The sequence below is a fragment of the Fulmarus glacialis genome, unplaced genomic scaffold, assembly GCF_000690835.1.
Source record: "Fulmarus glacialis isolate BGI_N327 unplaced genomic scaffold, ASM69083v1 scaffold11651, whole genome shotgun sequence".
NCBI classification, from domain to species: Eukaryota; Metazoa; Chordata; class Aves; order Procellariiformes; family Procellariidae; genus Fulmarus; species Fulmarus glacialis.
The window spans coordinates 1-27,730 of NW_009194717.1; the positions used below are offsets into that span (position 1 = coordinate 1).

General features: G+C 36.7%; 1 protein-coding gene across 1 annotated transcript in view; it reads left to right on the forward strand.

Moving 5' to 3' along the window:
• Positions 1–2,388: 2,388 nt before the first annotated feature.
• Positions 2,389–27,730, forward strand: part of LOC104084132 (vacuolar protein sorting-associated protein 13B-like) — a gene marked incomplete at its 3' end in the record, with an annotated part of 35,682 nt that continues 10,340 nt past the window's right edge. Inside the window, exons 1-6 of the mRNA XM_009587861.1 lie at positions 2,389–2,532; positions 3,902–3,989; positions 9,427–9,618; positions 10,236–10,405; positions 14,871–15,065; positions 16,694–16,818. Of these exons, the coding sequence (XP_009586156.1) occupies positions 2,389–2,532; positions 3,902–3,989; positions 9,427–9,618; positions 10,236–10,405; positions 14,871–15,065; positions 16,694–16,818 (914 nt within the window). The remainder of the gene's footprint in view (positions 2,533–3,901; positions 3,990–9,426; positions 9,619–10,235; positions 10,406–14,870; positions 15,066–16,693; positions 16,819–27,730) is intronic.

Here is a 27,730-nt window from a genome sequence, read left to right on the forward strand (position 1 = left end):
GGTTCTCACACTTCTCGAGCTTGTCCAGGACCCTTTGGATGGCATCCCGTTCCTCAGGCGTGTCAACTGCACCCCTCAGCTTGGTGTCATCTGCAAACTTGCTGAGGGTGCGCTCAATCCCATTGCCTATGTCATTGATGAAGACATTAAACAGTACTGGTCCCAGTACAGACCCCTGAGGGACACCACTTGTCACCCATCTCCATCTGGACATTAAGCCGTTGACCACTACCCTCTGGATGCGACCATCCAACCAATTCCTCACCCACTGAACAGTCCATCCATCAAATCCGGACCTCTCCAGTTTTGAGAGAAGGATGTTGTGGGGGACTGTGTCAAAGGCCTTACAGAGGTCCAGATAGACGACATCAGTAGCCCTTCCCATGTCCACTGATGTAGTCACTCCATCATAGAAGCCAATTTATTTATTAAAAGATTTGATTGCAAGAATTTAGAAAGGCTGCTGTTACCAATTGTGATTTACGTTTTTTGAATGTGTCACTGGAATATAGAACTCAATGTCTATTCCGTACAGTTGGAAAGACAAATATCTAAGGGTGAGAAGCTGCAAAGCATAAGGTTTTTTTTTGACAACTGCACTACCCCCCATCATTATGTATGTCTACATACATTGACCTTATATAACAAATTAAAACACAGTTGAAAACCTTTGAAAGTACTGAAATCAACAGAAGATTGGAAGGGGAGAAATGAGAACACTGTACGATAAATATGATAGAAGTGTGGCTCAAATATTGAATGAGTGTTTTGTCTCATTTTTCAATAAGGTTGATGAGAGCAGCATCAAGTGAAGGAGTAAAATGGTATTAATGTCTGTATTTTAAATAGAAGCAAAGCTTGAATTGCTTAATAAGACAAAATCAGGTATCCATATAGACTACTCTTAAAATATTTAATGAAGTGGTGCATGAAATCCTAAATTCAATAATGAGGATTTTTGGTTGAACTATAGATAGAATAGTGCCCTAAAGTATTGAAGAACAGCAATTATTATCTATGTTTAAATAAAAACAAATAATGCAGCCAACAACAGACCTGTTAACTTGATGTTAGTGCTCTGTGAAGTCTTAGAAAGTATTTTAAGGACAAAAATTAAGTATGTGGAAGAAAATATAAAGTGACTGTATATTAATGTCAAGTATCTCCCTATTTGGAAAATGATCATATACTGTATTATGATAGGTATGATGGGACAGGTTCTTATACTTCCCCTGTGAGAGCAGCATGGCTTGGCATCCATCTCAAGCATTTGTATACAAATGCATGCAGCACAGAAAACAAACAAGAAGAATTAGATATCCTTACACAGCTGTAGACTATGACATTATTGGGATTATAGAGGTCTGGTGGGATGTACTACATGACTGGTGTGCTGCAATGGATAGACATAGGCATTTCGAGACAGACTGGGGAGGCCAGCATGAGCCAACTGTAAAAGATGCTCTGCTGGCCTTGTTAGGTACAAGGGAGACATGGTTGGGGATGTGGGGGTGGACAGCAGCCTTGTCTGCAGCAACTATGAGATTGTGAGGTATAAAATCATGAGAGCAGTGATTTTTGGATTGGATTGGGGTGGGTGAGTGAGCGAATGAGTTTCTTGTAGGTTAGTTGATAAGGGACATTTGGGTTTTTGCTCTTCTTCGTTTTTCTACCACCCTCTGTTTAAGAAAATACCTGCTTTTGTGAGAATGGTGGTGATGTTGATACTGCCTCACCTGTTCTCTTTCTGTACTGCTATAGTTGGGACTGTGCCTTTCATGAAGGTTCCAGCTTTGTTTTATGTGATTGAGAGTAGATGGTTGGAAAAAACTCCATCTCAAATAAATAACCTTTTTGGAAGGTGGTGGAAAAGTTGTGTTTATTTCAGAAGGATAGAGCGTTTGGGATATGGAGAAGGCATGTAAAAATCTAGATGAATAAAGAAGACTGATATGGTAGCAAGCAGGTCATACATTGAAATAACTGCTTATCATGAAGAGGATAGTTAAAGCATCTGAAAGACATTGGTCACTTCGAGAAATGTAGTATGTAGTGACAAGATAATGTATAGGATGGGGCAGAATTCAGACTAACAATGGTCTGAGGTTATTTTCGGTTAAAATGAAACTGGTATGTTGTGTATCATGGGTTGTATAATATTCACTAGCTCAGGCCGTTTTTATTAATTTGAAAATGGGGAGGGAGTGGACAGGAACTTCAGCGTTATTTGAATGAAGTTATTTTAATTGTCTTATTTTCATTCATAATGAAATATGCTTTTGAGGGATGCTACCATGTTATTAGTATGTTATGACATAATTGAAACTGCTCTGTTAATTTGACTGTATTTTTTTTCTCCCTTGCCTTATTATTATTTTCTACTACCTCATGAAGGAGGCCTACTTCTTTAATTGCGGAGAAAATTTGAGTGCAAAAGGGATGACATACCTTACGAATTCACTATTTGATTACAGAAGTCCAGAAAATAATAGTATTCGTGCAGAATTTATATTGGATGCAGCTCATCATAAGGTCAGAGAATTAAATTTTTCTTAGAAAAAAATTTTCTAATGCTTTCTAATGGATTTCTAGTGATTATTCAGATCTGTGTACTATTAAAGGACTGATTTTCATTACTTTGTCATGTTTAATTGAATCTTACTTTGCAATGGCCAAAGAAAAAGTAAACCTGTTTGTGTTTTAAAATCAAAACCAAAACAAAAACATGTCCAAAAGAAACCTCAAACTCCCCTCCTGCCCCAAAAGCTGAACTAATGCCATAGTTTCCAAAAACACTAACTACAGAACACCTGCAGAGAGAAACAGAGATATGAGAGAATGCTAGCAAAAGGTCGAATACATACTTCTTTAAACCCAGCCAGTAAGTAGTTCATGGTCTTCAAACTAAGAAGTGCTTCTCTTGGGAACCAGATCTTGGGCAATGTTAATTTTATTGTCTGCGCGCTATATTTGTCTACTTAGAGGAAGTCTTGCTAATTCTGCCTTTGGCAGAGACAAATTTTCAGTCGCCGATAGTCCCTGTTGTGGTAAATTGTGCAGTAAAACTTTATTCCCTGATTGTCTGCAATTACTAAAGACTGGATGCGATGACCAAGGTGGTCCCTTCCAGCTGTGTTCATAGGTGGAGTTCTAGGCTTTGTGTTATTCTACAGGTAAGCCATTTACAATTTCGAATGTATCTACTTTCTTTTAAATTTAAATTTTACTATTTTCACCATTTTAGTACTACTGATGAAGAAGTGTAACCCTGAAGAATCCCATTAAAAATGAAATTAATTAGTGAAATCACAAGTATTTATATATATTCAAACACTTCCCATAGAGTGTTTTGGTTTTAAGCTTTACTTTTTCCTTGGCCTGTGCTTTTACGATTTGCCGATTTTTTGGCAAAAGGGGAAGCAAACTTGCTGTGTAATAGTGGATTATATTATGTATAAATCCCAATGATGGCATAAAGTCTTAGTAAGTGTCTTACTGTTTAAAGATAAAACCACAATATTCCTTAAATAAAAAAGCCAGAATTAATGAGCTTCAGTTTTCAGTGTATTTAATTAGGCAGATCTGTTGGATGCAAGAGGTTAAGCAAAGAATATTTACTCCATTAAAGCTACTAATTAACTAGATGTTATTGATGAGTTGGTCAGCATGTCCACTGGAATTATGGATGTGCCTTTGTGTGGCCTCAAATAGAAGTTACATTACCTATCAGAAAGGTGAATTCTTTGGGATAACCTCTGTCCTTTGTTTTGATAAGCCTTTCCATGTGGTGATGCACAAATCCAAACATGAATATATCTCTCTCATACCAACCTATCAGTTGGTAATCTTAAGATTCTTTCCTTATACAACGTTTTCTTTGTTTGCTTTGCTTTGTTGGTAGGAGACATACACAGAGATAGCTGGAATGCAGAGGTTTGGGGCTTTCTACATGGATTACTTGTACACAATGGAAAGCACCAGTGGCAAAGGTACCTTTTTTTCTTTGTTTACTCTTCTAAATAATAGAAACAAAGACTTTTCATGCCCAGCTGTTCCTTGACCAACTGTCCTCTAACTTACCTTAGGCTTACCATCAGGTTCATCGTTAAAATAGTTTCATCTTCACTGATGTGTTTGAGATTATCTGTTTTGGTTAGCTGTTGATTGTTGTTTTTCTTCCTTTTTTTTTTCCCTGCATAAGTAATCACTATGATATCTTTTATAGTCTGTTGCTAAACTGAAAATAATTCTCTTGTAGCAGTGGTGAAGTTCATAAAGTATGATGTCTTTTTGTTTTAAAGTTTTCTTTATTGACTTTGGGGGGAAAAAAAAATCTTTTGAGAAATGCTGGTTGAAGAATGAAGTTGATCATCCACTTGGTGCAGAAGATGAAAAGGGCTGTCGTTTTATCCTATGAAGAAAAATGCAAGGATGAGAGATAGTGTGGAAAATTAATCTTTAAATATACCTATCCGATCAATTTTGTGAGCAAATAATAGCCTAAACCATGCACACATAGATATTGGCTAATTCTAAGTAATTTTTGAGATTCCTAGCAATTCTTTTCTACATCTGAAACAATACAGTGGATTCAGTGCAGTAAGTATATCTACTTTTGAGAGTATCACAAAAGCCAGGACAAAGGAGTTAATATATCAGCAAGTAATAGGTATATATTTTTATACAGATATTCTTATCATGAACAGCGATGTGATTTCCCCCCATCCCTGGGAAGATTGTCATCTACAGCTGCTGTTCTGCAGTTTTATTGCCTAAATAATTCTTCCCTACCTGTGTATTTATTATCATGAACACTATTTCTGTGGACATCTATTGGGAACTCATCTGGGGTTTTTTTGCGCGTTTTTGTGTCTATGTAAGAGAGAAGTCTCGACTCCTAATGTTTTTGTTTTCTGGACTTGTTGGACATTAAGTATAATGAGTAGGAGTGGTATAATAAAAGGAGTAGGAAAGAAAAACTTCTAGTTTGGTTAGAGGATGGATCATGCAAAGCTTATAAAAAGAAATAAATGATTCTATTGCCTTCGATAGTAGAGGGATACACTAGGTAATTCAACAGTTCTTTCCTGGCTCTGAGGCTTTCCTCTCTGTACTGTGAGTGTGATGTGAAGCTGAAAAAATGTACATCAAGTCAAGCTTCTACTGCAGTCTACTTCTGGTTTTAATAAAGAAATAACTGTTTAATTGCATGCAGAACTTTTACGTAGAGAAGTTGAAGACCTAGGGTAAGTGTTATCTCCTTTTTGAATTTTGGTATAGAAGTTTGAATATGCACGAATTATTTGATTATGAGGAAAAATTGATTTTTGTGAAATACTTTGTCTTGTTTCTCTGAATGCACGAAGAATTTAATGACATACCTTTTTCTGACTGTAACTAACCCTTTTCAGAAATTGCTGAACTCGGAAACACTGTTGTTTTTTTTTTCTCAAGCCAGCCTACTGGTATTCTCTGACTACCTTTTCCCCTCCTCAGCTTCTCTTCTATTTCTTTCAGTTTGCCTTCTCAGGGCCTTGGCTTTCATTTCCTGCACCAGTCACCAGGAAAACACATCACAAAATGTAGCTTGGCTTCCTGTCAAGCCTTGCTGTGTGCTTTTATTTCAGTACTACTCCTCTAATTTCAGCTACCTGACTACATAAAAGAATGAATAGAGTAATTAGTTTTTAAATTAATGGTTTAAATGATTGTTACAGCTCTAGAATCAAGAACTTAAAACCTTAAATTTTTAAATAGTTTTGTTCCTCAGAAAAACAAATGGGAGATTTTCTGCTGGTTATTTTCTAGCTAATTTTTCTGTATTGCGAGTCAAGTATGTAATTATTAAATAGAATGTGAACAAATAGGTATAAATTATTTCATTTGAAATGAAGGTATAAATACCTCAAGATTTTGAAAACAATGTAAGTCTCGCTACATTTTTAATATGTGGTGTTTATATGAAAGTATTTATGTAAAAGTTTACATTTTACTATTTCTTGTTTTGACATTAACTATGTTTTTAGTTACAATCCGTGCACACCACCTTCCCCTAAAAAACCTAACTCAGCTTAAGTTATAGGAGGCAGTTACTGTGATTATAAGATTTTTATCTGTCAACGCAATTTTGGTTTGACACCTTCTTTGCCCCTTTAACCTTTCCCGAAGCATACGATTACTGATTAAACCGCAAGTGCCTCATGGATAGCATTAACCTCAGGAGTTTCATCTGTCACTTGTAGAAGTGCATTAATTACTTCTAGTATTTTGAATGAAAACAAGATAGATAGTCATGCACAGTAGTCTTATTTTGAAATTCTGCCTGTCCTTCCCTTCCAACTTTATTTTTCTTTTTTTTGTTTTGTATTTCAATACAAAATAGTAATTTCCCTGAAACACTGTGTAACCTATCAGTTCCCTGATCACTGATTTGTATGATCTACAGACCTAACGGTGTGTACTTTTGAAGTTATGTTTTGTTTATAATGTGTACCTGTCTATTTTGGTGGCAAGTTTATTACACAGCACTCTCGTTTTAAGATTTTTTTTTTTTTGTCAGTTAGAATTAGACATATGGTTCACAGAGAGCTGAATACTCAGTGATCAGAAATTATTTACCTCTATGTATCTGCGAAGTTTCAAAAGTAAGCTGTGATCACCTACTTCTGTAGAACCAATAGATTTTCTATGACATTCTCTTTGCACTTAGTTAGAATTAAATGGAACTGTTCCAGAAAGTGGTTCATATAAATGCTGTCACTTCAGTATATTATTCATATACATACAATATATACAAATGAGTTTGTTTTTTTTTCCTTTTTGAAAAGGTAGGCTGTTGTTACTTCTAAAGGTTTTTGGTCTTGATATTTTTTATCTGAGGTCATGGTTTTTTACACTTCTTAATAGTGTTCATCTGAACTGGATAGTGTAGAATTGAAAGGACAAAAAAGCGTGTTAACTGCGTATTAAATAAAACATACCCTGACAGCAGGCTGTATGCTGGCTTTTTGGAAGAAAAAAAGTCTTTTTCAGGATTTATTAAAAAGGTTGTAACTTCAGTTCCATCTGAAGATTTGAGTAGATTTTATAAGCTAGTATCTTTCTGTACTTTTATTTTCCTTTTTTTTTTTTTTTTTTTCCTTCTCAGAAATGTTAAACAAAACACCAAGGGAAGCAGAGGCTATAAATGCTCTCACCATCGACTTCTGTTGGCCTTTTAGGGACAGAGTTAGTTCTTCTGCTGAGTATATGGGCCTATAAAGGCCTGCAGAGCATTAGGCCAGCTCTGTGTCAAATTCAGCATAGTCTTGGTTTATTCGGGGACCTTTTCTTCACCAGTGCTTACGAGCAAGAACATTTTATAGAGTATGATTTAAACATAAGGGAAAACCCCGCTATCTTGCCTTCCTTTTCCCTGAAGCTCACTTCCCCTATTTAAAAGACTGTTTTGAATGAGTACGGTAAAGGAGGGAGGGAAAAGGGATTGTTCCCCTGGAGGTTGAAAGATGACTAGGTTCCCCTCAGGCAACCAGAAATAAAACATGCTTTCTTCTGGTTGGTTTAAAAGTAAGATTTGCCTTGAAGTTGTGAAGCACACTATGCGAGGCTGCTTAACCACAAAGCCTCAGCTATTCAGAAGCTGACATATCTTACATCTCTTTGACAAAGTGGGTAGGTCAACTCTGCAGCAGCTGCAGCTCCCACTGCCCAGCCTGACGGGCTGAGCTTGTCTTGTCATTTATGTTAGTACGGACAGATTGTGTCACTGAGGAAGATGGTATAACAAGAATTTGGAATTGTCAGATTTTCCTGTGGTTTTGGGTCATAGTTCTCTACAGGTGTGTGTAGTTTGTTACTGTAACAGAAAGGTAGGAGTTTATTAGATTTATGCAAGGAAATAGGTTGATTTGCATCCAGGCAGATGAGTTAAAAGAGAAAGGGATGGGATTTATCTTGCATTGAGTAGGTGTATGATCTGCATTGGATAAGAGCTTGAAACCACTTGAAAAATAATACCATTGAGAAGGATCGTCGTGGAAGAAGTCAGTCCACTGCTTACACAGATTTTGGTTTCTGTGGCATAACTTGATCATGAATACAAGGACAACATATCAAATGGACAGCTCTGCAATTGCAGATGTGTTAAATTGTGTAAAACCAAGGTAAAACTGATGGCAATGGCTGTGCATTTCCTGGCTTTCCTATTTGTCACAGTTTTAACCAGGTGGGTTATGGAGTACTGTGCTGTCTAAGAAGTATGTGCTGTCCAGATTCACCGAATGAATTAAACTGTAATCCTACAATTTTATCTTGGAACTTCTTCATTTTTGTAGGTTAAGTGGTCTCAGAATCCATTTAATCTTGATGCTTATTTTGTCAGACTGTTCATTTGTATAATGGTTAGCAAGATGTATAATGTTTAGTGCTTGTGTCAAAGCAATGACGACACTGTCAAAGTGAATGATTTGTTAGAAAAAAGAGTTAAATTCTGCAAACTAAATATGTTAAAGGGGTGAGGGTATTTTTTACAAGTCATATGTAACAGGAAAACTTAAGCTTCTGAAATTTGCATAATTTAACTGAAGAATTTCCATGAAGTATGTTTAGAGAAATGTAGTCATACTGTTTGATAGCTGATGAGTAGCCTGTATACAGTGAATGTGTGATTTCGGTCTACCTCATTACCCTACATCTATATCAGAGAAACGATAACTGTACTTTAATTGGTACACTAGTTGCCATTCTGAGCACAAAGGTTATAGATCTTTTGGATGCAGAGACTAAACCACTCTTTTATCTCTGTGGTGGTCCTTCTAAAAATGGTCTGAGACATAATGATTAAAGAAGTTTTCATTCTCGCTGCCCATGCTTTACCTCATCAGTGAATGGAAGGAAGGGTCAGTCTAGTTTATGACAATACAAGTGAGTGTGATTCTCATCGCTGTTCTAGCCCGTGTACCAGCAGCTAGCATTTCAAGGGCCCATATCTGTATTTTCTTCACAGCACACCTTTTCCTTGATGGTTTGGGATGGATATCTTTGTGATAAACTGTAGAAAGTTTAGAACAGCACAGCTGCCATTGGCACCTGGGGTTAAGTTGCCACAGAAGTTTGGAGGTAGTCTGGACACCTTCAGAGAGTCCCAGGCTCGAGAGATACAAAGTTAATGGAAAGGTTCCTACGTTGTGCTGTGCTTGGAGGCAAGGCAGAATATTACCCTGTTTGCTCTGCATTAAACAGGAATAATGTTTGTTTAAACATGTTAAACCAGTCGTGGTATATTTATGTGTTCGATTTGCATTGTTATATTTCCTGTATGCTTATAAGTCTGTGATCACAGGATTTGAAACAAAAGTAGCTGATAAAAAAATTTATTATGTTCAGTTGTTTGGTGTAATTTGTTGTTATTTATAAAACTTCTTGTAGTTTCTGGGAATCAGCAAGACCTTTCTTCAGTAAAGAGTGAAGATTTTGGAAATGTTCAAGAAATGTCTACAAAAAGCCTCATTGTCGGCCCACTCAATCTTCGATTGGATAGCAGTGCAGTACACCGGATAATGAAAATGATAGTTTGTGCTCTGGAACATGAATATGAGCCATACAGCAGAACTAAGCCAGGTTTGCTCCTATTGCATATATGCAAATATACAGAATTAAACCAGACCAAATTCAGTGTTCTCGAAGGTGCAAATTCTAAATAGTTAAACTCCAAATCTGTCAGGGGATTTTATGAGTCCAAACAGAAAAATTTAAAACAAAGATAAAATGAATCACAATATCCTCATCAGTGTTGGATATACCTCTGAGATAATTTCAGACACTTTGGAGGCCATTTGTTTCAATCACAAGCCTCTTGTTGAGTGAGGAGGGCTTATTTTATTGACAACTCTAGCTTAATTTTTGAGTCTTACAGAAGAAAGTATCCCTCTTGGTATGTATTTATTAGTTTGAAATAATAGTTATACAGGATAAAAATACATGGAAACTGTCAAGAAGAGTTTCTGAGAAAGGAGAGTTTCTGAGAAAGAGCTATACAGATTACAAAGTAAGGAAAATCCAGTTATGATTGCATTTAGCCTTGGGTAGAACGAGTGTGGAATAAAATTATTAACTATGAAGGGGGTGGTGGAAATGCTTTCCGTTTTTTGCTAGTCCCTAACCATTTCTGAAACAGCGACTGTAGGAGTTATTTTATATATTTTAGTCAAAACATACGTAATCTTGATTTATTGTAGATATTATGGATGGAAATAGGACTATGCCAAGCTCAGAAGAAGTAGCACTATTGGAGGAGTACATTCCCACTCGACTTACGACGTTCACTGTTCTTAAGTGTACAATTATAATCCCTGTGGCAGAATTCAATTTACTAGACCACCTGATGCCCATAATCATGGGCGAGAAGGTATGTCCACACAGATATTTATTCATTTTTTTATATCAGCATGCGCTGTTTCATATAAATTTTCTCACTGGGCTGTTATTCCATGTGCCGGATGTATTACTGAGTTGCAAATGAGTTTGATGTCCATGAGTGTTTCCTTCAGATACCTAAGATGAGTGGTGTGTGCAGTGACTAGCTAGGCTTGTAAACTGAAGGTGTCATGTACTGGTAGGAAAAAAGAATTTGGAAGAAAAAAGATTTCAAATCATCAAGCAGATTAGAAAGAAGTAGCTCTGACTTGAAGTTTTTTATAGAAACCTTTCGATCAGAAGAGTACCTGTTGTCATTTTGCCATGCAGGTCTTCCCAAACTTGGTCAAGTCTGAAATCTTTGAATACATAGGCTCAGTAGAGACTTCATAGATGTTAACAGCCAGCTCTGCGTGTGCTAGTTCCAGCCAGGATGCCAGCGGGACTTTGGCCATTACTGAGCATTTAACTGCTGAGTAACTAGCTCAGAGAGCCAGAAATGAAATTTCCTAACAGCCTTAATTTGTTTTATCTTCTGGATACACGTAGTTTAACTCCAGCTAAAGAAACCTGTACTGGTTTTATTCCTACAGGACTCCTTCCTCAGTGCACAAAGCTGAGGTACTGTAGGAATGAATCAGTGTTTTATAGTGAAGACTTGCAATAGGTTTACCTCTTGCGGCAGAGGCTGGAAGATATTTTATGGGTAAGGGAAGGGATGGGAAGAAGAGGCAAAAAAAAAAATCAGTTCTTGATTGAGTTCAATTTCTAGGAATTTTCATCTGATATTAAACACTTCCAATGTGTTTTTCACAAGTGGACACTAAATATGTGTTGCTTGTACTTGAGGACAAGCTTTTTTAGTGGGATGTATTTTGTAGAAGTTCTCTGTATCTGTGGTTCCAATTAAAGCAATGGGAGTTAGGCTTTTATTTGTGAAGTACTTTGCTATGCTAAACATTCAAAAATTGGCATTCAAACTGACTTCCAGAATTAGTGAATTATTTTTGTATCAGCCTTTCTTTTCAATGATAATTTCTTGTTGCCGTGGTTTAACCCATTTTCAATGATAATTTCATTTTTGCCGTGTTTTACCCCCAGCCAGTAACTAAACACCACACAGCCGCTTGCTCACTCCCCCCGACCTCCGGTGGGATGGGGGAGAGAATCAGGAGGGTAAAAGTGAGAAAACTCTTGGGTTGAGATAAAGACAGTTTAATAATTGAAATAAAATAAAGTAAAATAGTAGTAGTAATAACAATAATAATAATAATAGAATATACAAAGCAAGTGATGCACAATACAATTGCCCACCACCAGCCGACTGATGCTGACCCAGTCCCCGAGCAGCGATCGGTGCTCCCCAGCCCCCTCCCCCAGTTTATACATTGAGCATGGTGTCATATGGTATGGAACACCCCGCTGGCCAGTTTAGGTTAGCTGTCCTGGCTATGCTCCCTCCCAGCTTTTTGTGCACCTGGCAGAGCGTGGGAAGCTGAAAAGTCCTTGACTAGTGTAAGCACTGCTTAAAACATCGATGTGTTATGAATATTATTCTCATACTAAATCCAAAACACAGCACGATACCAACTACGAGGAAGAAAATTAACTCTATCCCAGCTGAAACCAGGACGCTTGTCTAAAATGGAGATGAAGTTGTGTATTCTGAAGGTGTTGTGAAAGTTACTGTATTAGTATTTGTGAAGTATTTATATGTAAGAAAGGTAAAAACCATTTGAAAAAGTTTATTACCTCCCCCTGCCTCCCCAAGATGGATTTGAGTGGTATTACATGATGGAAGGCACAATGACATTAAATTATCTTTATAACATAATAGATACCTGCTGACTAGGGGAGCAGTGTCTAACTTGTGCTGTATTTTCTTATAGAATGTGCTTATTTACCGCATGTTTATGTGGTTTAAGATTGTACGTATATGCACAAGAGGACAGAGTACTGAAAGTCTTAACTTACGACATTTCTTATAGTGTGCTTGTATAACCATTTTCGTTGGTGAAGTGAAATACACACAGTAACATACACGTTAATACTTCACTTGGATCACTAGTCTCTAGACTGCAACATACATAAAATTTCAAGTACATGCCATTTATTCGGTGAGTGTGCTTAGAGGGTGTGTATCTTTTTCTTAAATTTAGACTGCTTATCTTTTCTGGACTGCTTATCTTATCTAAGCTGGCTGGAGTGAGTGAACTGGTGACAATTCTGTTACCTCTTGATGTATTAGGATACATTCAGAAGCTTCTAATATTAGAAAATGGGACATTACCAGGTGCCTAATGGGAAGCATTATTTCCTTTCAGCCCGGAATAGCCCAATGGATTGTGGTGCTTTTCACCTTGTGGGCATGCACAAATGGTATTTTTATAATGGGAGAACAGCCCCATATTTATTTTAGGTGTGAGGCAAACAAGTTGAATTCAAATGAACTTTTTGATGGTTTTTTTGTTTGTTTGTTTGTTTGTTTTACTTGGAGGTTCAATTTATGTTTCCTGAGTGAAGCCAAGTCTATTTAAAATAATTTGACTTTTAGATTGAAAGTCATATGTGCATCAACTTATTGTCCTGTTTTGATACAAGTTTAATAAAATTTTTAGATTCATAGAGTAATTTGGATTGGAAGATATCTCTGGAGATGATATCCAGGAGTCCAACATCCCACTCAAAGCAAGCCCAAGCAGATTGCTCCAGAGGTTGTCCAGTCAAATGCTGAATTAGTTCCAAGGATAGAGATTCCATAAAAAGCTTTCCCATAGACCTGCTTGGAATTGCCTGTGTTTCAGCTTCTGTCCGTTGCCACTTGTCCCCTCATGGTACACCTTTGACAAGAGTCTGGCTCCCTCTTCTCTGTACCCTCCCAGTAGGTAGCTGTAGGCAGCAGTAGGATCTCCCTTTGACCTTCTCCAGGCTGAAAAACTCCAGTTGTCTCAGTCTTTACCGAGAGAGAGCTCACGTGCTCCAACCCCCTAACCACTTCAGCAGCCCTCCAACAAACTTGTTCTGGTATGTCCATGTCTTTCTTGTACTGGATACAGTACTTCACTTTAATGGATACTATGAAAAATATAGTTGGATGTGTAAAATTGCCATTTTTTTTTTTTTGGAATGGCATCTTTTTTTGCTGAGATGTCTGGCATGACTGTAAATACGTAATAATGTATGACAGTGTAAAGGTTAGATCAGCATGAGTTTAGTATGGTGATAGCACTTTGGAGTGATAAAAATGTAAGCAAATATTTTACAGAACAAAATATCTTGAATTTGCATATTCTTGTAATGGGTGGACCTTGGCCAGCTGCCAGATGCTCACCCAACCACTCTCTCACTCCCCTTCCTCAACAGGACATGGGGGAGAGAATAGGATGGGTTGAGATAAAGAAGGGGAGATCACTTACCATTATGAGCAAAACAGACTCGACTTGGGGAAAATTAATTTAAATTATTGCCAATTAAGATATATTTGGATAGTGAGAAACAAAGACAAGAATCAAAATAACACCTTTCCCCCATCCCCCCTTTTTTCCTGGGGCAAGGAGGGGGGAAGGTGTTATTTTTCCAAGGCTCAACTTCACTCCTTCATTCCCTGACTCTTCTGCCTTCCACCCAGCAACACAGCGGGGTGGGGAATGGGGGTTGCGGTCAGTCCATAACAGTTCATCTCTGCCATTCCCTCTTCCTCACACTTTTCCCCTGCTCCAGTGGGAGTCCTTTCCACAGTCCTTGAGGAAAAATCTGCTCCAGTGTGGGCTCTCCAGAAGGCTGCAGTGTCCTTCCAGGCATATCCACCCACTCCAGTGTGGGGTCCTCCATGGGCTGCAGTGTGGATATCTGCTCTGATATGGTCTTTTCCACAGGCTTCAGGGAAATACCTGCTCCACCGTGATCTCCTCCATGGGCTGCAGGGGAACATCTGCTCCGGTGCCTGGAGCACCACCTCCTCCCCCTCTTTCTTCTCTGACCTTGCTGTTCGTATTGCTATTTCTCACTTTTTTTCCCTCAGTCCTCTCAGCCTGTGTGGCGTTTTTGCCCTTTCTTAAATATGTTTCCACAGAGGTGTCACAGCTTGGCCAATGAGCTCAGCCTTGTCCTGCAGTGGGGCTGTTGCAGCACTGGCTGGAACCAGCTGTATCCAACATGGGGCAGCCCCTGGTGTCCCCTCACAGAGGCCACCCCTGCAGCCCCCCGCTGCCAGCACCTGGGCACCTACACCCAAGACAATTATGTATAAAAAGTTTATACATAAATTTTAAACTTTTAAGAACTTGCTTTGAAAAGATTTGAGGATTCGTATTACAATGACCATAAGGCCATGGTATCTGTAAACAGTTTATTACATGTAGATTTGCTTGTGTGTGTGTGGAGGTAAGAATATGTAAATATGGTAGATAATACATCTGTAGTGTAATAATTGCATAGTTTTTTCCCCCCTCCCTTAGAACTTAAGTGGACTGTTAAATGCTGCAAGCTTCCAACCCCTGCGGCCTTTGCCTTCCATCCGAATTTTGGTGGATAAGGTTAACCTGGAGCACTCGGTGCCAATGTATGCCGAGCAACTGGTGCACATAGTCAGCAGCCTCAGCCAGCCGTCCGACAACCTGCTTCATTACTGTTACTCACACTGCTATCTGAAGGTAAAAGAAGGCTTGAGATCTGTTTCTTATTGCAATATGCTGAGAAAAAGTTAACATAAGTATAGATAATCATAAGTGTTAGCAGGTTTCTTGGGACAAAGTTTTCAGCTTATCTGAAAGGATGTAGAGTAAACACATTTCACAGAACGTTGTCGTTTGGGATTGTTGCTTCTGACCTGAGCCAAATGTTTTGTAATATGAACAGAGAACTTCACATGAGGAAACTACACAGACTGAAGCCCCAAGGTCTTTGTGGCAAGACCGAGTTAAAATAATTTGGAGAGAAACCTTTCCCCCCTTCTAGGATAATGCTCACAGAATATGTAGATCGCAGTGCATTACACTTAGAAACCTGATGGGATGTTGTGAGGAAAAACCATCACTTCTAGTATTATTGATAGAGCAAAACCATGATAGTGAAGGTATGCAATCAAAAACTGTTGCCAATCAATTTCATTTGTTGTCATTATAAGAGGAAAAACCTCTGAATGTTCTCAGTTAGAGATCCATTACATGAGAGGATTTCTTACTGTGAGGTTGGGGGAAGTTTAAGAAGCTACTGAAAAACTGCTTTGAGATTATTCAATTGCCATCTGCTGAAATTTTAGTAGAGTGAAAAAGTGAAATGAGCGGTTTTAAAACAGGCCTTCCATCTTTAGGAAGGTTGTGATGTGCTCAGGCAGTTTAAAACCTTCTGGGTGCTACTAAAATGTAAATAGCTACTACTAGTAGTGTTAATTTTGCTAAATTTTTCAGTTATCCATTCACTTCCATGCTGATATCTTAATAGAGATTAAAACAATGAAATTCTTACTTTCTGCTTAATAGAAAGTTTGTGCCAGAATTGCATGGAAAGCTTTCTCGTTTCTGGGTGACGTGTTTACCTTCTGTCACGTTTAAAGTGATTGGAATGGTAATATTGCAAGTCATCTGTATGTTTTTCAGTTTGAGGGGATTTTTTTCTATTCAAAAGGTTTTTAGCAGCTGTTTGATCAGTGTTTGAAAAATGTGGACTGCAATTTTGAGTTTTATAGGGTTTATTTGCTAGCTTTAATATAGGCCAAAGTGTTCTGTTCTTATGTGAATGGTTGTACAGTATGTTAAAAAGTCAACTCTACAACCATTTGTTTTCCGTATTGAACGGGGAAAAAATCATGAAGGATAGTTATGATGAACCTTTCTTTAGATGCTCTTATTAAGAAAAAAAGCTTTGAATTTCCTTAAATACCACTTTTTTTAGACCAATGTTATTATAATTACAAAAAGTGATTTTATTTATTTTATATGAAAGGCAATGTGCAATCTGCAAATTTAAAGGATATAGAATACTGTATTTTAGTTGATAAATTATAATTCAGCATTTTTTTTAAATTCAGTAGAGCATAGTTAACACTTATTTTTTGAGCGAAGAAAATATTTTTATATGTATTCCTATTGGGACATTATTTTAGGTAGATTTTTCTAGTTATATTTGTGTTTGGGGGAAAAGGAATTATCTAAAAATAATACACAATTTATTTCATATTTATTGAATATATTTAAAAATTTGTATATTATGTTATAAAAGTAACTTGAAAGTGATCTAATCATGTGACAGTATACCCTTTGACCAGCTTGATTCGTTTCAGATATTTGGTTTTCAAGCAGCACTGACTTCTTTGGACAGTAAAGGATTGTACTGTTTCCCTGTTCCAGTTATCCCTTCATTCAGTACCGCTGTTTATGGCAAGCTGATCAAGTTTCCAAAATATTGGTGAGCATTAAGCATGTACAGTGTATTTAAGTAGTGTATACAACTACTTTTGCGTTTCTAATGAATGATTTAAAAATGCCAAGCTCCATGTATATCCCTAAACTTCTCTGTCTCTTCTGTCATATTCTATTAAGTCTGTTATCATTAATAAATTTCTTTGTAAGGATAGCTGTTAATAAACATTTTAGACCCTTGTTTGGTTGAGAGAACAGGCTACGCAAGCCCTGTAGTAAATGGCTTTCTTCTAGACCTTGTAGAATTCTGTGAACCAGTTCCCATTCTTCCTTGAGTGGATAGAAAAGCTGAAATTATTTACTGATGGCAAGCTTGATGTGTTTAACTGAACAGGTCAGCTCTTTCTGTTTTAAACTCAATCAAATAAAAAGCAACAAATGGGGGGGAAACCAAACACCCCAGCCCCAGAAAAAGATAGTCTCTACTGGACTTTTATTTCTGTTACTCATTACAGTTGGAAGTGTTTTAACATTGTGATCAGGTATTAAGCTGTTTGTAGTAGTTCAGATTTTAAATGAAAACACTCTTGTTCTGAAAACAATTCTGTGCTTTATTATAAAATGAGCTATATAAAAAAAATTTTTTTCAACTTAATGCCATGGAAATTCAGTATTTAAATTTAGCTCTAGAGGTTAAATCTTGTGATCATGAATGTCAGTGTGTAATAGTTATTATTAATAAATTGTATTTATAAAAACTATTTTCAAGAATAGTTTTGGCAATACTTTGGGCAGGACATTAGTTTTCTTTGTCCCTCATTTTGAGCAGTAACTGTCTGTAATACTACTTTATGACTAAATCCATAAAAAGAATCTTACATAAAATGACAAGATAACAGGAAAACAGGTTAATGTGTTAAATACTTGGGCTTCAAACATGCTGTGATGTATAGCTAATTTGTAACAGTCATTTCTTTGTGAAAGTTTAATGAATTATAAAAAAAAAAGAGACTACATCTATGATTGTTCATAGCACTACATAGAGAATATACTGATTTTTCTCTCAAGCTGTGATACCATGTTAAATATAAGAGGTTTTTAGCACAATCAGCACACCACCAGGTGGTAGCAGCCTAATTGACTTTCTCATATTTTCCATCAATAATGTACAAAAGTACTAACCACTTCAAGTGAATTGCTGTTCTGTTGCGGCGTTTTGCTAAAAAATAATAAATGTTACCAGGATAACCCATGATCGGCACTAATCAGAGTGCTTCAGTACTCTGGTAGGATTGACAGTCTTTCCTGACATGACCTGACATTTAACACTAAGTTCTGGTTAGTGATCCTTGTTAGTAAACTGTGGAAATAAAGTAGCATTTAATGGTAAACTTAAATTTATTTAGTACATTATAAAACCCATGGTTAGTTGTGCGAAACAAAATAAATATTTTAGAGCTGAAAAATGGTTGAAAAAATCTGTCATCTGACAAGTTCATGGTATTCAAGTGCTAGTGCTTTCTCATGAGTGCACTTGTGCTCTCTTTTGTGTGTGCTTGTGCTCAAGGTGCTCGATCTCTTGTGCTTTTCCCCATGCGCTATTGCACGCTTGCTGTCACTCTCTGTCTCATGTGTGCACGGTCTCACACTTGCATTCTCTCTTGCTCTATGCGCTCTCTGTCATGCTTTCTATCTTACTCACTTTCGTTCTCTCTCTCTTTCAAAAATACATTGTATTACAGTGCGTGCCCAGCTGGAAAATAGAGTATGGTAGACTAATAACATAGAAAAATAAAAACGAGCAGTAGTTTTGGGGAGTGGAGGCAGGGGAATGGTTCTGCCTTAAAATAGCAAATCATCTATCAGCATTTATTAGTAGATCTTGTAAGACCAACACTTGTGGTCTGGTGTATTTTAAAATAATTTTAATAGCTTTCTCATTTTGTGATATGATATCTTTCTAAAACTTATATATTTATTAACAGTGTGAAATAATTATATAAAATTAACTTATTCCAACAATTTATCTAAACTAAGCAACACCAATTTGCGGGTAATAAAGTAGAAAAACAAATGAGTACAGCAGCAGCCTGGTTAAATGAAGTGTAGTTTGAAGTGAATAAAACTCCAGATGAAACACATCAAATAGCACTTGAACTAAATCGAAATCAGCATGAGGACTGAGAGCTTCATTGAAGTCATGCAGTGAGTGAGAATTAGTCTTGTAGGATAACCTGGTAATGTCATTAAACTTAAATTCAGTCCTCCCCCCCAAATTATACCACCTGCTTTATTTGGATTTTTAGATTTCACATTCCAGAGTTTCTTAAAGTACACGCGTCTGATGCTACATGTGTTCTTCTGTTTCTTCGTAGAAAATATATACCACAGACCATACCTTTTAAAAACAAAGACATTTTATGAACTGTTATGGAATCCCTCAGGTAGTATGTTTTTAGTTAGCAGTGAAAATCTCAACTTTATTTCTGACATAAATCAATAGAATAGCTTACTTTTCTAGTTTCAATATAATAATCTCAAAATGTATTCGGTGTATTAAATGCTGTAGTAATTAATATTTATTTTTTAGAACTAGTTGATAAACATTGGTAGCATGTTTTAACAGATAAAATTTCAGCAACATCAGCCCAAAATTCCAGTAAATAACCATAAAAGTTACAAAAGTGCTATTTTGTTTTACCTACTAGATTGATGTCTGTTTTAATTTCAATTAATACACTTTCTTCTTCTAAAAGAAATATGCTCAAGCTCACTAGTTAACTAAGTCTTTGACATCTTTTAAATTGTATAGCTAATCTATTTTTATATTAAAGTAAAAACATCTGGTCTTTTGTTTTTGTCAAGCATAATAAGATGCAAAATACAATGTTAATGTCAATGTTTTACAACTACTTTATGTAGTATTGCATGCCAGATTGTAAAGCAGCTTTCAAAGCTTTCGGGAGGATGTCTAAAAACAACTGAGAATTAGCAGAATATGGTCAAAAGCGTAGAATGAAGGACAAGAATGTTTATTGCCAACCAGAAATCTTGAGAGGAATTAGCTGATTTCTTTTTCTTTTTTTCTTTTGGCTACAATGTCTGTGGTAATAGATGAGGTAATTAAGTGTAAGACACTAGTGTTATAACCCTCTATCACTTACACAAGATCACTTCATTGTACTTCTGAAGAATATTGAAGTAACGTTAAAGAATATAGATTCTGAATAGCCTTCCTTTATTTTTCTGATATCTGGATTGATAATGAAGTGTGTCATCTGTATGTTTTGAGCTAGATATTGGTCCAGTTATGTGTGTTATATTATTGCTTTTCTTCTTTTCTTGACCTGTCTTCTCTAAATTCCTTTTCTGTGACAAGTGTTCCAGACTCTCGTTTTCCTTTGTCAGGTCTGTGGGAAGGTTCTCACTTACTGTCTCCACCTGTGACAGCCTTTGGGACTCTAAACACTGGTGGAATGTTATAAATGGGGATGACATGATCTATCCCTGCATCCTTTCTACTCAGCTTCTTGGTCCAGCAGTCTTATTTTCAAGGGGTCTGTTTCCTTCATAGTGAGTCTCTTCTTTCTCATTTTGAGACCAGAGCAATAGCTGCTGGTTTGCAGTCTGCAAGGAAGCACCAGTACAGACTTGACTAATAGATGGTCATGTTAAATTTGAGTGTGTGAATGAACTTTTTGTGAACAAGTTGAGGACTTGCTGGGTAAATTAGTATCTAGGATTTCATGGCCTGTACTTTAATTATTGGAGAGTACAGAGCAGTTAATAGATTGTTCTTGAATTGTTATTCTATTAGAACAAAAATCTGGAAAGAAACTTGCAAGTAGATGTAGATAATTACTGGTAAACAAACAAAAAAAGTCTTTGAGAGACTAAATGGATATAATTTTTGCAAAGATTCTTTCTTTTGAACTGTTTTCTGCAGATACTGTCTTAGGAAATAAATTTCAGCTTAAACATAGGCAGTGTGCCAATCTTGGGCAAGCAGTTTCTGATGAGGAAGAATTCTTGACAACATGAGATTTGATTTGTGTTGGCATTGTATCTCTTTCCTTCAGTGTTTTTATTGAAGAGATATCCATTATTGACAAAAGCTGACAAAAGTTTAAAATTTGCTCTGCTGTTAAAGAAAGTAACATGTATGATATGCTGGGCACCTCAGCTGCCCAGACGTACAATGTCACTTGTTTCACTTGTGAAAGCTATGAATTACAGTCCTGACATAGTTATTTTATTAATATGTGCCCTCACAGTACTGAAAGATCACTATAGAAATCTGGATAGAGATCCTCACATGGAATATATATGTGCAGTTTCTGTAGGCTTTGTTTTTATGAACCCTTAAGAACATTTATATAATATAGCTGTTCTTAATGTTTCAACACAGGTTTAACTGTAAAGGTAAATATTTACTATGTCTCTAGAATCTGTTACGTTTACATTAGATTGGCACCTTAGGTCGTAACCTCCTTTTGGCTAACTGTTATACAAGGATATTGAGAAACATACTTTGCCAGCGATCTGAACATCAGCATTTTGTATTTTCTTACCTGACTTCCTAGCTTTTAGTTTGACTTTGTCACTATGTAGTTGCCAAATGGTTCCTTTGTACACATAATTTAGTTTAACTTTTTTAATTTATAGCTTTAATATTAACATTAGAAAAACTGAGGATTCTAAAGACCTTGTGTTATGACTGTTTAGATTTGTGCTCAAACCTTTGTTACTCTATTTGTATTTTTGTATAGCTTTACTTCCATTTTCTTCCATCATGTATCCCTTACAAGGCAAACAACCCTCTCTTAATCAAAGCCACGTAGTAGTATGCCATATAACTGTATTCTTACTGACAGAATTCATCGTTAGACTCCTTACACGATCCAGTAAGATCATTATAAGCTCCCGTATGAGTCATGAAGTACACCTGCTCATGCCTGCTTTGTAGGTCATCTTGAAAATCCTGTGTGCATTTAATGGTATCACAATGAATTGACCAGAGTGAGAGCAATTCATGTTGATCCACAACCAGTGTGGTAGAATGAAGATCTGGCTTCTTGCACAGTAAGAAGTTCTTTAGCAAGGAAATTAGCTCTTGCTGACATGGCCTTTACCAACAAGGTACTACTGTGATGACACTAGGAAATTTTAGGATTTGCTGCTCACTGAAGAGAGGATTAAAAGTGTATAATGGGGGATCAGGTGAACTATCTGTCTTTTTCACTTTTCTGGTTGAAACATCTTCGCAGGGCATATCCAGTGGAGTAATGCTGCTTAGAACTAGAAATCACAGTAGATTTGTGAGCTTGAGAGTCATGAGACGTAGCCGTCATGCCATTCAGTGCAGTTGTGCTAGTAAGAGGCAAGTGGACCCTGCTGGCAGGAAACACAGAGCCAGATATTCAGAGACTATGAACATTAGATCATAAATCTAGGAAGTTTTCCAATAAATTGACACTTGGGTCTTGATTTTGGCAGCCTGTTTTATTGACTAGTCACAGTAAATCAAGAGTAATGTCAATTTAGATTGGATGTGGATAGTGTTTCACATGGGCAGTTGAGGGGCATGCTCGGTTCCTGGGTCAGAAGCAGAAACAGCTTGAAAACACATGAAACTCATTTTGTAGCATTGAGTTGCGACTAGTTATGTCAGTAATTGGATATAACTGCCAGATGAAAATTCAGGGTATCCTTCGAAACAGAAAAGGTCCAAGATTGCATGCCTGAACAGATGCCATCAGTGTATGGGACAGGAGAGAGTTTCAGCCACATCAGCATCATGTGAGTTAGAGCTTGCACGTGTAAAAACCTGTTTGAGCTATTGAGATATGCCAGTGATATGGATAGTGCAAAACCAGACAGAAACAGTCATTCTCTTGGGTTCTGCAGAGGTGGTTGTGTAGAAATGTCTCAGATGTGAACAATCAGTCTAAGGAGTACGCTGGATTGCTTCAGCATTGCGTACTTCTCTGCCATTGCCTAGAAAATGCACCAAAGAACATAATACTAAATCAGATTTTTTTTTTTTTTTTAAATTTATTGGTAGCTCTTTTCAGTATGGCTTTGTGAGCAATGCATTTGACACTTTCAGAAGTTTGGTTTACTGTGCATCTTTGTGTTTGTTTGAGGAGTAGGTATGTCAATATATCATAGCAAACAGTGAACAATAATATAGGGTGATTTAACAGTTTTGTCCGGAGAATGCTTTTTCATTGATAACACGGTTTAACATATCTCTTATTATAAAAGTTGAAGTAGGCCATGCTTGTGTATAAGGATGAAGATGCTTAAGGAACTTGAGTGGAACATTTTCTAATCTGCAGTGATACTAACGTATCAAGTTTCAACAGGAACATTTTGGGGCACTTTTCAATTGCACTCTTCTGGAAGGAGCTGTTGTTCGTTACCAAGAACAACCCTCTGTCCAGGAGGGGTTTTGCATTCTGAGTACATGACTTGCAGCTTGATTAGTGTGACTACAAATTAACTTCAGTTGGAAATCTCTAGTTTAATTTTTTTTTTTTAAATCAAGTCCAGATCTAATGTTACTGCTTCTCAGCAGATGTGGCAGGCAGCATTCAGCAAATCTGTTAAAAGTGCACTTTTAATCAATGTAAATTGGAAGCAGTTGTATTTTTTAGTGTTGTCCATGAGGAGGAAATTCAGCAGAGTTGACAGTAAAGGGTGGTCATCTGTAGTGTTTCCAGTGTAGTTATTGAGACTAATTAATTGTCAAGGCTCTTCAGTGAAAGTAAGTTAAGCCTATTAACTAGTATCTGTCCAGGGAAAGTGATTGCACATGGTGAATACTTTATCCTGGTTGTTGTAACTGTTGCCATCAGTATTTGCTGGCTATTGTACTAGCAACAATCAAATGGTATTTATTTCAAAATGTGTAGGATTTTCAGGATTAAAGCCGCATTTTGCTTTGCTTGAGACTGGTGAAAGGTATGAAAAACTTACTGCCTTAAAGCTGAAGTGCTGTTATGCAGCATAAATACTAAACAAAATTTGAATCCCTAATATATATTCCTTTTGTATTGGATGTATTTGGAAATTCTGTTTCTCTTACTTAGTGTTACCACTATCTGTAGAAAATATCTGGTTAGGATTTTCAGTGATATTCTCAGTTTATGAGGCTTTACCCATGTAAACTCTGGCCAGAAGGATCCACTGGTGGCAATTCTTCACATACAGTGTTTGTCCTTTATTTCCTCAGAACTTTGCCTGCAATTTGGTGGCTTCCCGCCCCCCTCCCCCTTGTGTATCTGTGAATCACAGAGAAATACAGTGTCTGAGCTAGCATCTATACTTATAAACAAAACATTCCAGAAACCAATCTATGGCCCTGAATCCTGGTAGGCTCTCATGGCTCAGTTCAGATCCACATGCCTACCTGTAGCTTTCCCTTCCACTCCCAACAGGAGGGGAAAAAAAAAAAAAGTTAAAGCTAAGAAGGATATGGTCAGGTTTCAGGCTGGGAACAGCTTCTGGCATGCTTGGTCCCTTCAGCATTGTTTGAGAAAGTGCTAGCTGCTGTGGCCTGAAACTGGCAGGCAGCAAGCTAACAGGTAAACAGTATGCACAGCCACAGACCACTACTGGAGCCTTTACTTGGCCTTCCTTAGTTGGCAAATAAGGATGTAACCTGCTTGAAACTTGCACCCTGAATCTGAAGAGCATGGAGTTCAACTGTGGTGTCATCCTGCTAGCCATTCCCATTCAAATGTTGATTATTACATATGATTTTGAAGTAGTGTACCTTAGTGTTACAGTTGCTCTCTTTCTTTTTCTTTGCAACTTCTTTTTAAGAAAATACCATGGGAGTTGATAGGATTGAAAGCACTGTTTTAAAAATTGTAGTTGTTAAATACAATAACTTGAAGAAAAAATTAGGTTGTCTTTCTTGCGTTAGGACTTCTGGTATAGTTCCCTATAGAATTATGTTTCTGATAATATATTATTCACCTTGTATACTAAATAATCCTCCTTCACCAAAGTAGTATGTTTAAAGGCTTCTTGAATAAGCTATATGCTTATTGAATAAGCTGTATAGAATTGCTGATTTTGTTTATCTTTTTATGGTTACCTTCATTATTCTTATGGAGGATTATTATGTTGCTGGACAAGCTGTAGCATATCCTTTTTTGACTCTGCAGAGTTTCACTCTCAAGTGATAGGCTTCATTTCCACCTGGAGTGAGGTACCAGAAACTCTGTAGTCTTAAGTTATGCACTTATTTTTACAAGCATATTAATGTGACAGTTGAATTTGATAACCATGATAAATGGTAACTAAAAACATTTTATTAAAAAAAAACCAGCTGTATTTATCTTTACTCGGAGCAACAAATAAACGAAATATAAAGGTTTATGTGCATGTTCATCTGTTCAGCTGTCCAGAATACCTTAGCAGCTTTACTGCATCTGTGTTCATCTCTAGGTAGGAGAAGCATACTGTCCTGGGTCCAGTATCATTTGTTTGCTGTATTGTCCTCATGCTTGTTCCCTCTGGGACCCAGATGTTCTTTTTCTTTTCTATGGGAATAGTCCTTCTCATAGATGAGGATCTGTCTTTGGTTCTAGGCTAAGTGTTTGTGTATTGTTTGTGTACGAGGAAGCTTCCTCACCGTTTTTCCTCAAGCACTTTTATCCTAGTTGTTTTTATAGCTTTGGGGTTTTTTTTATTATTTCTTTAGCAATGCCTTTCAAAATAAGTTAAAGTAACCTGTCAGCTGTATGTACTGAGGAACAGGTACTGTATTGAACACATGCTAATGTTTGGACGTCCATTGGGCCTGTATATTCCGTAGGCACTGTCTGATTTTCATTAGATTTTAATCTAAAGAATATCAGCTCCCACTTTCTGAACTAGATTTTTTAGTGTGACATGTTTTGGATGAGAATGTCAAAGAGCAATTTGAAAGAAAGAACAAGAGAACAACTGAAGTCAGGCTCATGTGGGATGAGGCCCTTAAACAGTAAACTATGAGAATAAAATCTGTTTATCGGAACAGATTTGGAAATCACTTACCTGTTGCTTCTGATATTGATGCAAGAAATGGAAAGGATTGTGTTGGTTAAGGCACTAATACAAGAATTGTGGATTCATTTTTCAATTAATCAGAATTTTTATCCATTATAACATGTATGTTTTTTAAACAAAAGCCTACAGGATTTTAAAGTAAATTTTTAATTAGTTTTCTTTGCTGATGTTTAACTAGCATTTCCTTTGAGTTTAATAACTGATCCCAAAATGAACAATTGAACAGAAGGAAATACATTTGGTAAGGATGATTAGAATATTCCTTTGATAGTCAAGAAATGTGCATATACATGCAGAATGACAGAATTAAGAATCTGGTTTTTGTATGTTTAATTTTTAAAAGAAGGGAAAATGGAAATGGAATTGTTATAATGCTGGCACTGACTTAGTCTCTTGCTCTGAAAGTACGTGTATTATACTCTTTAATTTTTATTTTGCATACATCTTGGATTTGGCTGTGTACATGCATTACAGCAAGAAAATATTTTTCTGACGTTGTGTTTTACTGACAGCATCTTTTCTTCAGTATGTGTGTATGTGATAATTTTGATGGTCTTGAAGACTCACTAGGATTTGTGGAGTTTTTAAGTAATGAAATAGACATAATGAGACTCTCACAGTGAATAGACCAAAACTGGACACAGAAAAACTATATCCATAGAATCTGCTTCAAGGTTTGTAATATTTTTGAGGAAAGAATGGTGTAAAGTCAATGCTGGAGTCAGTGCTTAAGATCATAAATTCAGATTTAACAGTAATTATAATCTTTGAAGTAAAAAGTATGATGGATTTACTGAGATTTAATGTTTTGCTTTAAACAGCTTCTGACATCCTTTAAAATTTTTTTGAGGTTGCTAATTAATGAGGCCACAATATAATAATTTTAACAGCCTTTATTCTCTTTCTGCTATTACACAGCATATCCCCAGGCTGCCCAGGGAAGTGGTTGACTCACCATCCCTGGAAGTATTTAAAAGACATGTAGATGAGGAGCTTATGGACATGGTTTAGAGGGCATGGTGGTGTTGGGTTGACGGTTGGACTTGATCTTAGAGGTCTTTTCCAGCCTTAATGATTCTATGATTCTATGATTCTATGATATACATGCGAATCATTAGCACACCTTGTCCGTTCGTGTCCTTGCTGTTGATGATACCCTTGATCCATCCATTGCTATATTAAAGGGTTTTCTGGTAATGGGAAAAACAAACACCCTTCCCCGCCCAGCAACTTCCTTTTGATGCTGTAACTTCTATCTTAAAGGATACTAGAATTGGCTTTTGGGGTACTTTCAGGCAAGGAAGACTGGAGTTAGGTGCTTTTATTTACCTTTCTGGATTTAATGGAATTCGGTAGTTGCCTGTAAATACAGAAACATGGCTTCGTTTCTTTTAGTCCTGTGTACTTTCTGTTTGTGGCATCTCAATTCAGTCCAATATTTTAGTTCAAATATTTGTTTTGTTTTAGCTAATGCAGACATGCACCTTCTTACCTCTCTGACCCTTACGGTGTAGCTATAAAAAATTTCCCAGAATTTCAAACAACCTTTTTCTCTCACTGTAAATGCGTCTTTTTCCACCAAAAGATTTTATCCATTTGTGAAACAAAATAAGCAATATGCAAAAGTATTTAGTAGAGGAAGTTCACAGAAAACCTCAAATCCTAACCAACTTACCTTTTTGGACAAAGTTTCTTATTTAGATCCGTTGTTAGTGTTTACTTTAAGTTGGGGTTATGTTCAGCTCTTGAATCTTTAGCAGGGAATTTGAAACTCTGTTAGTTCCCAAGAAGATCTTTGAACTTTTCAGAGAGGAAACAAAATGGGAGTTCTGTGCTTCTTTCAGTGAGTTGTGGTCCATCTTCTAACAACTTTGCAGCTGTTAATAATCTTCAAG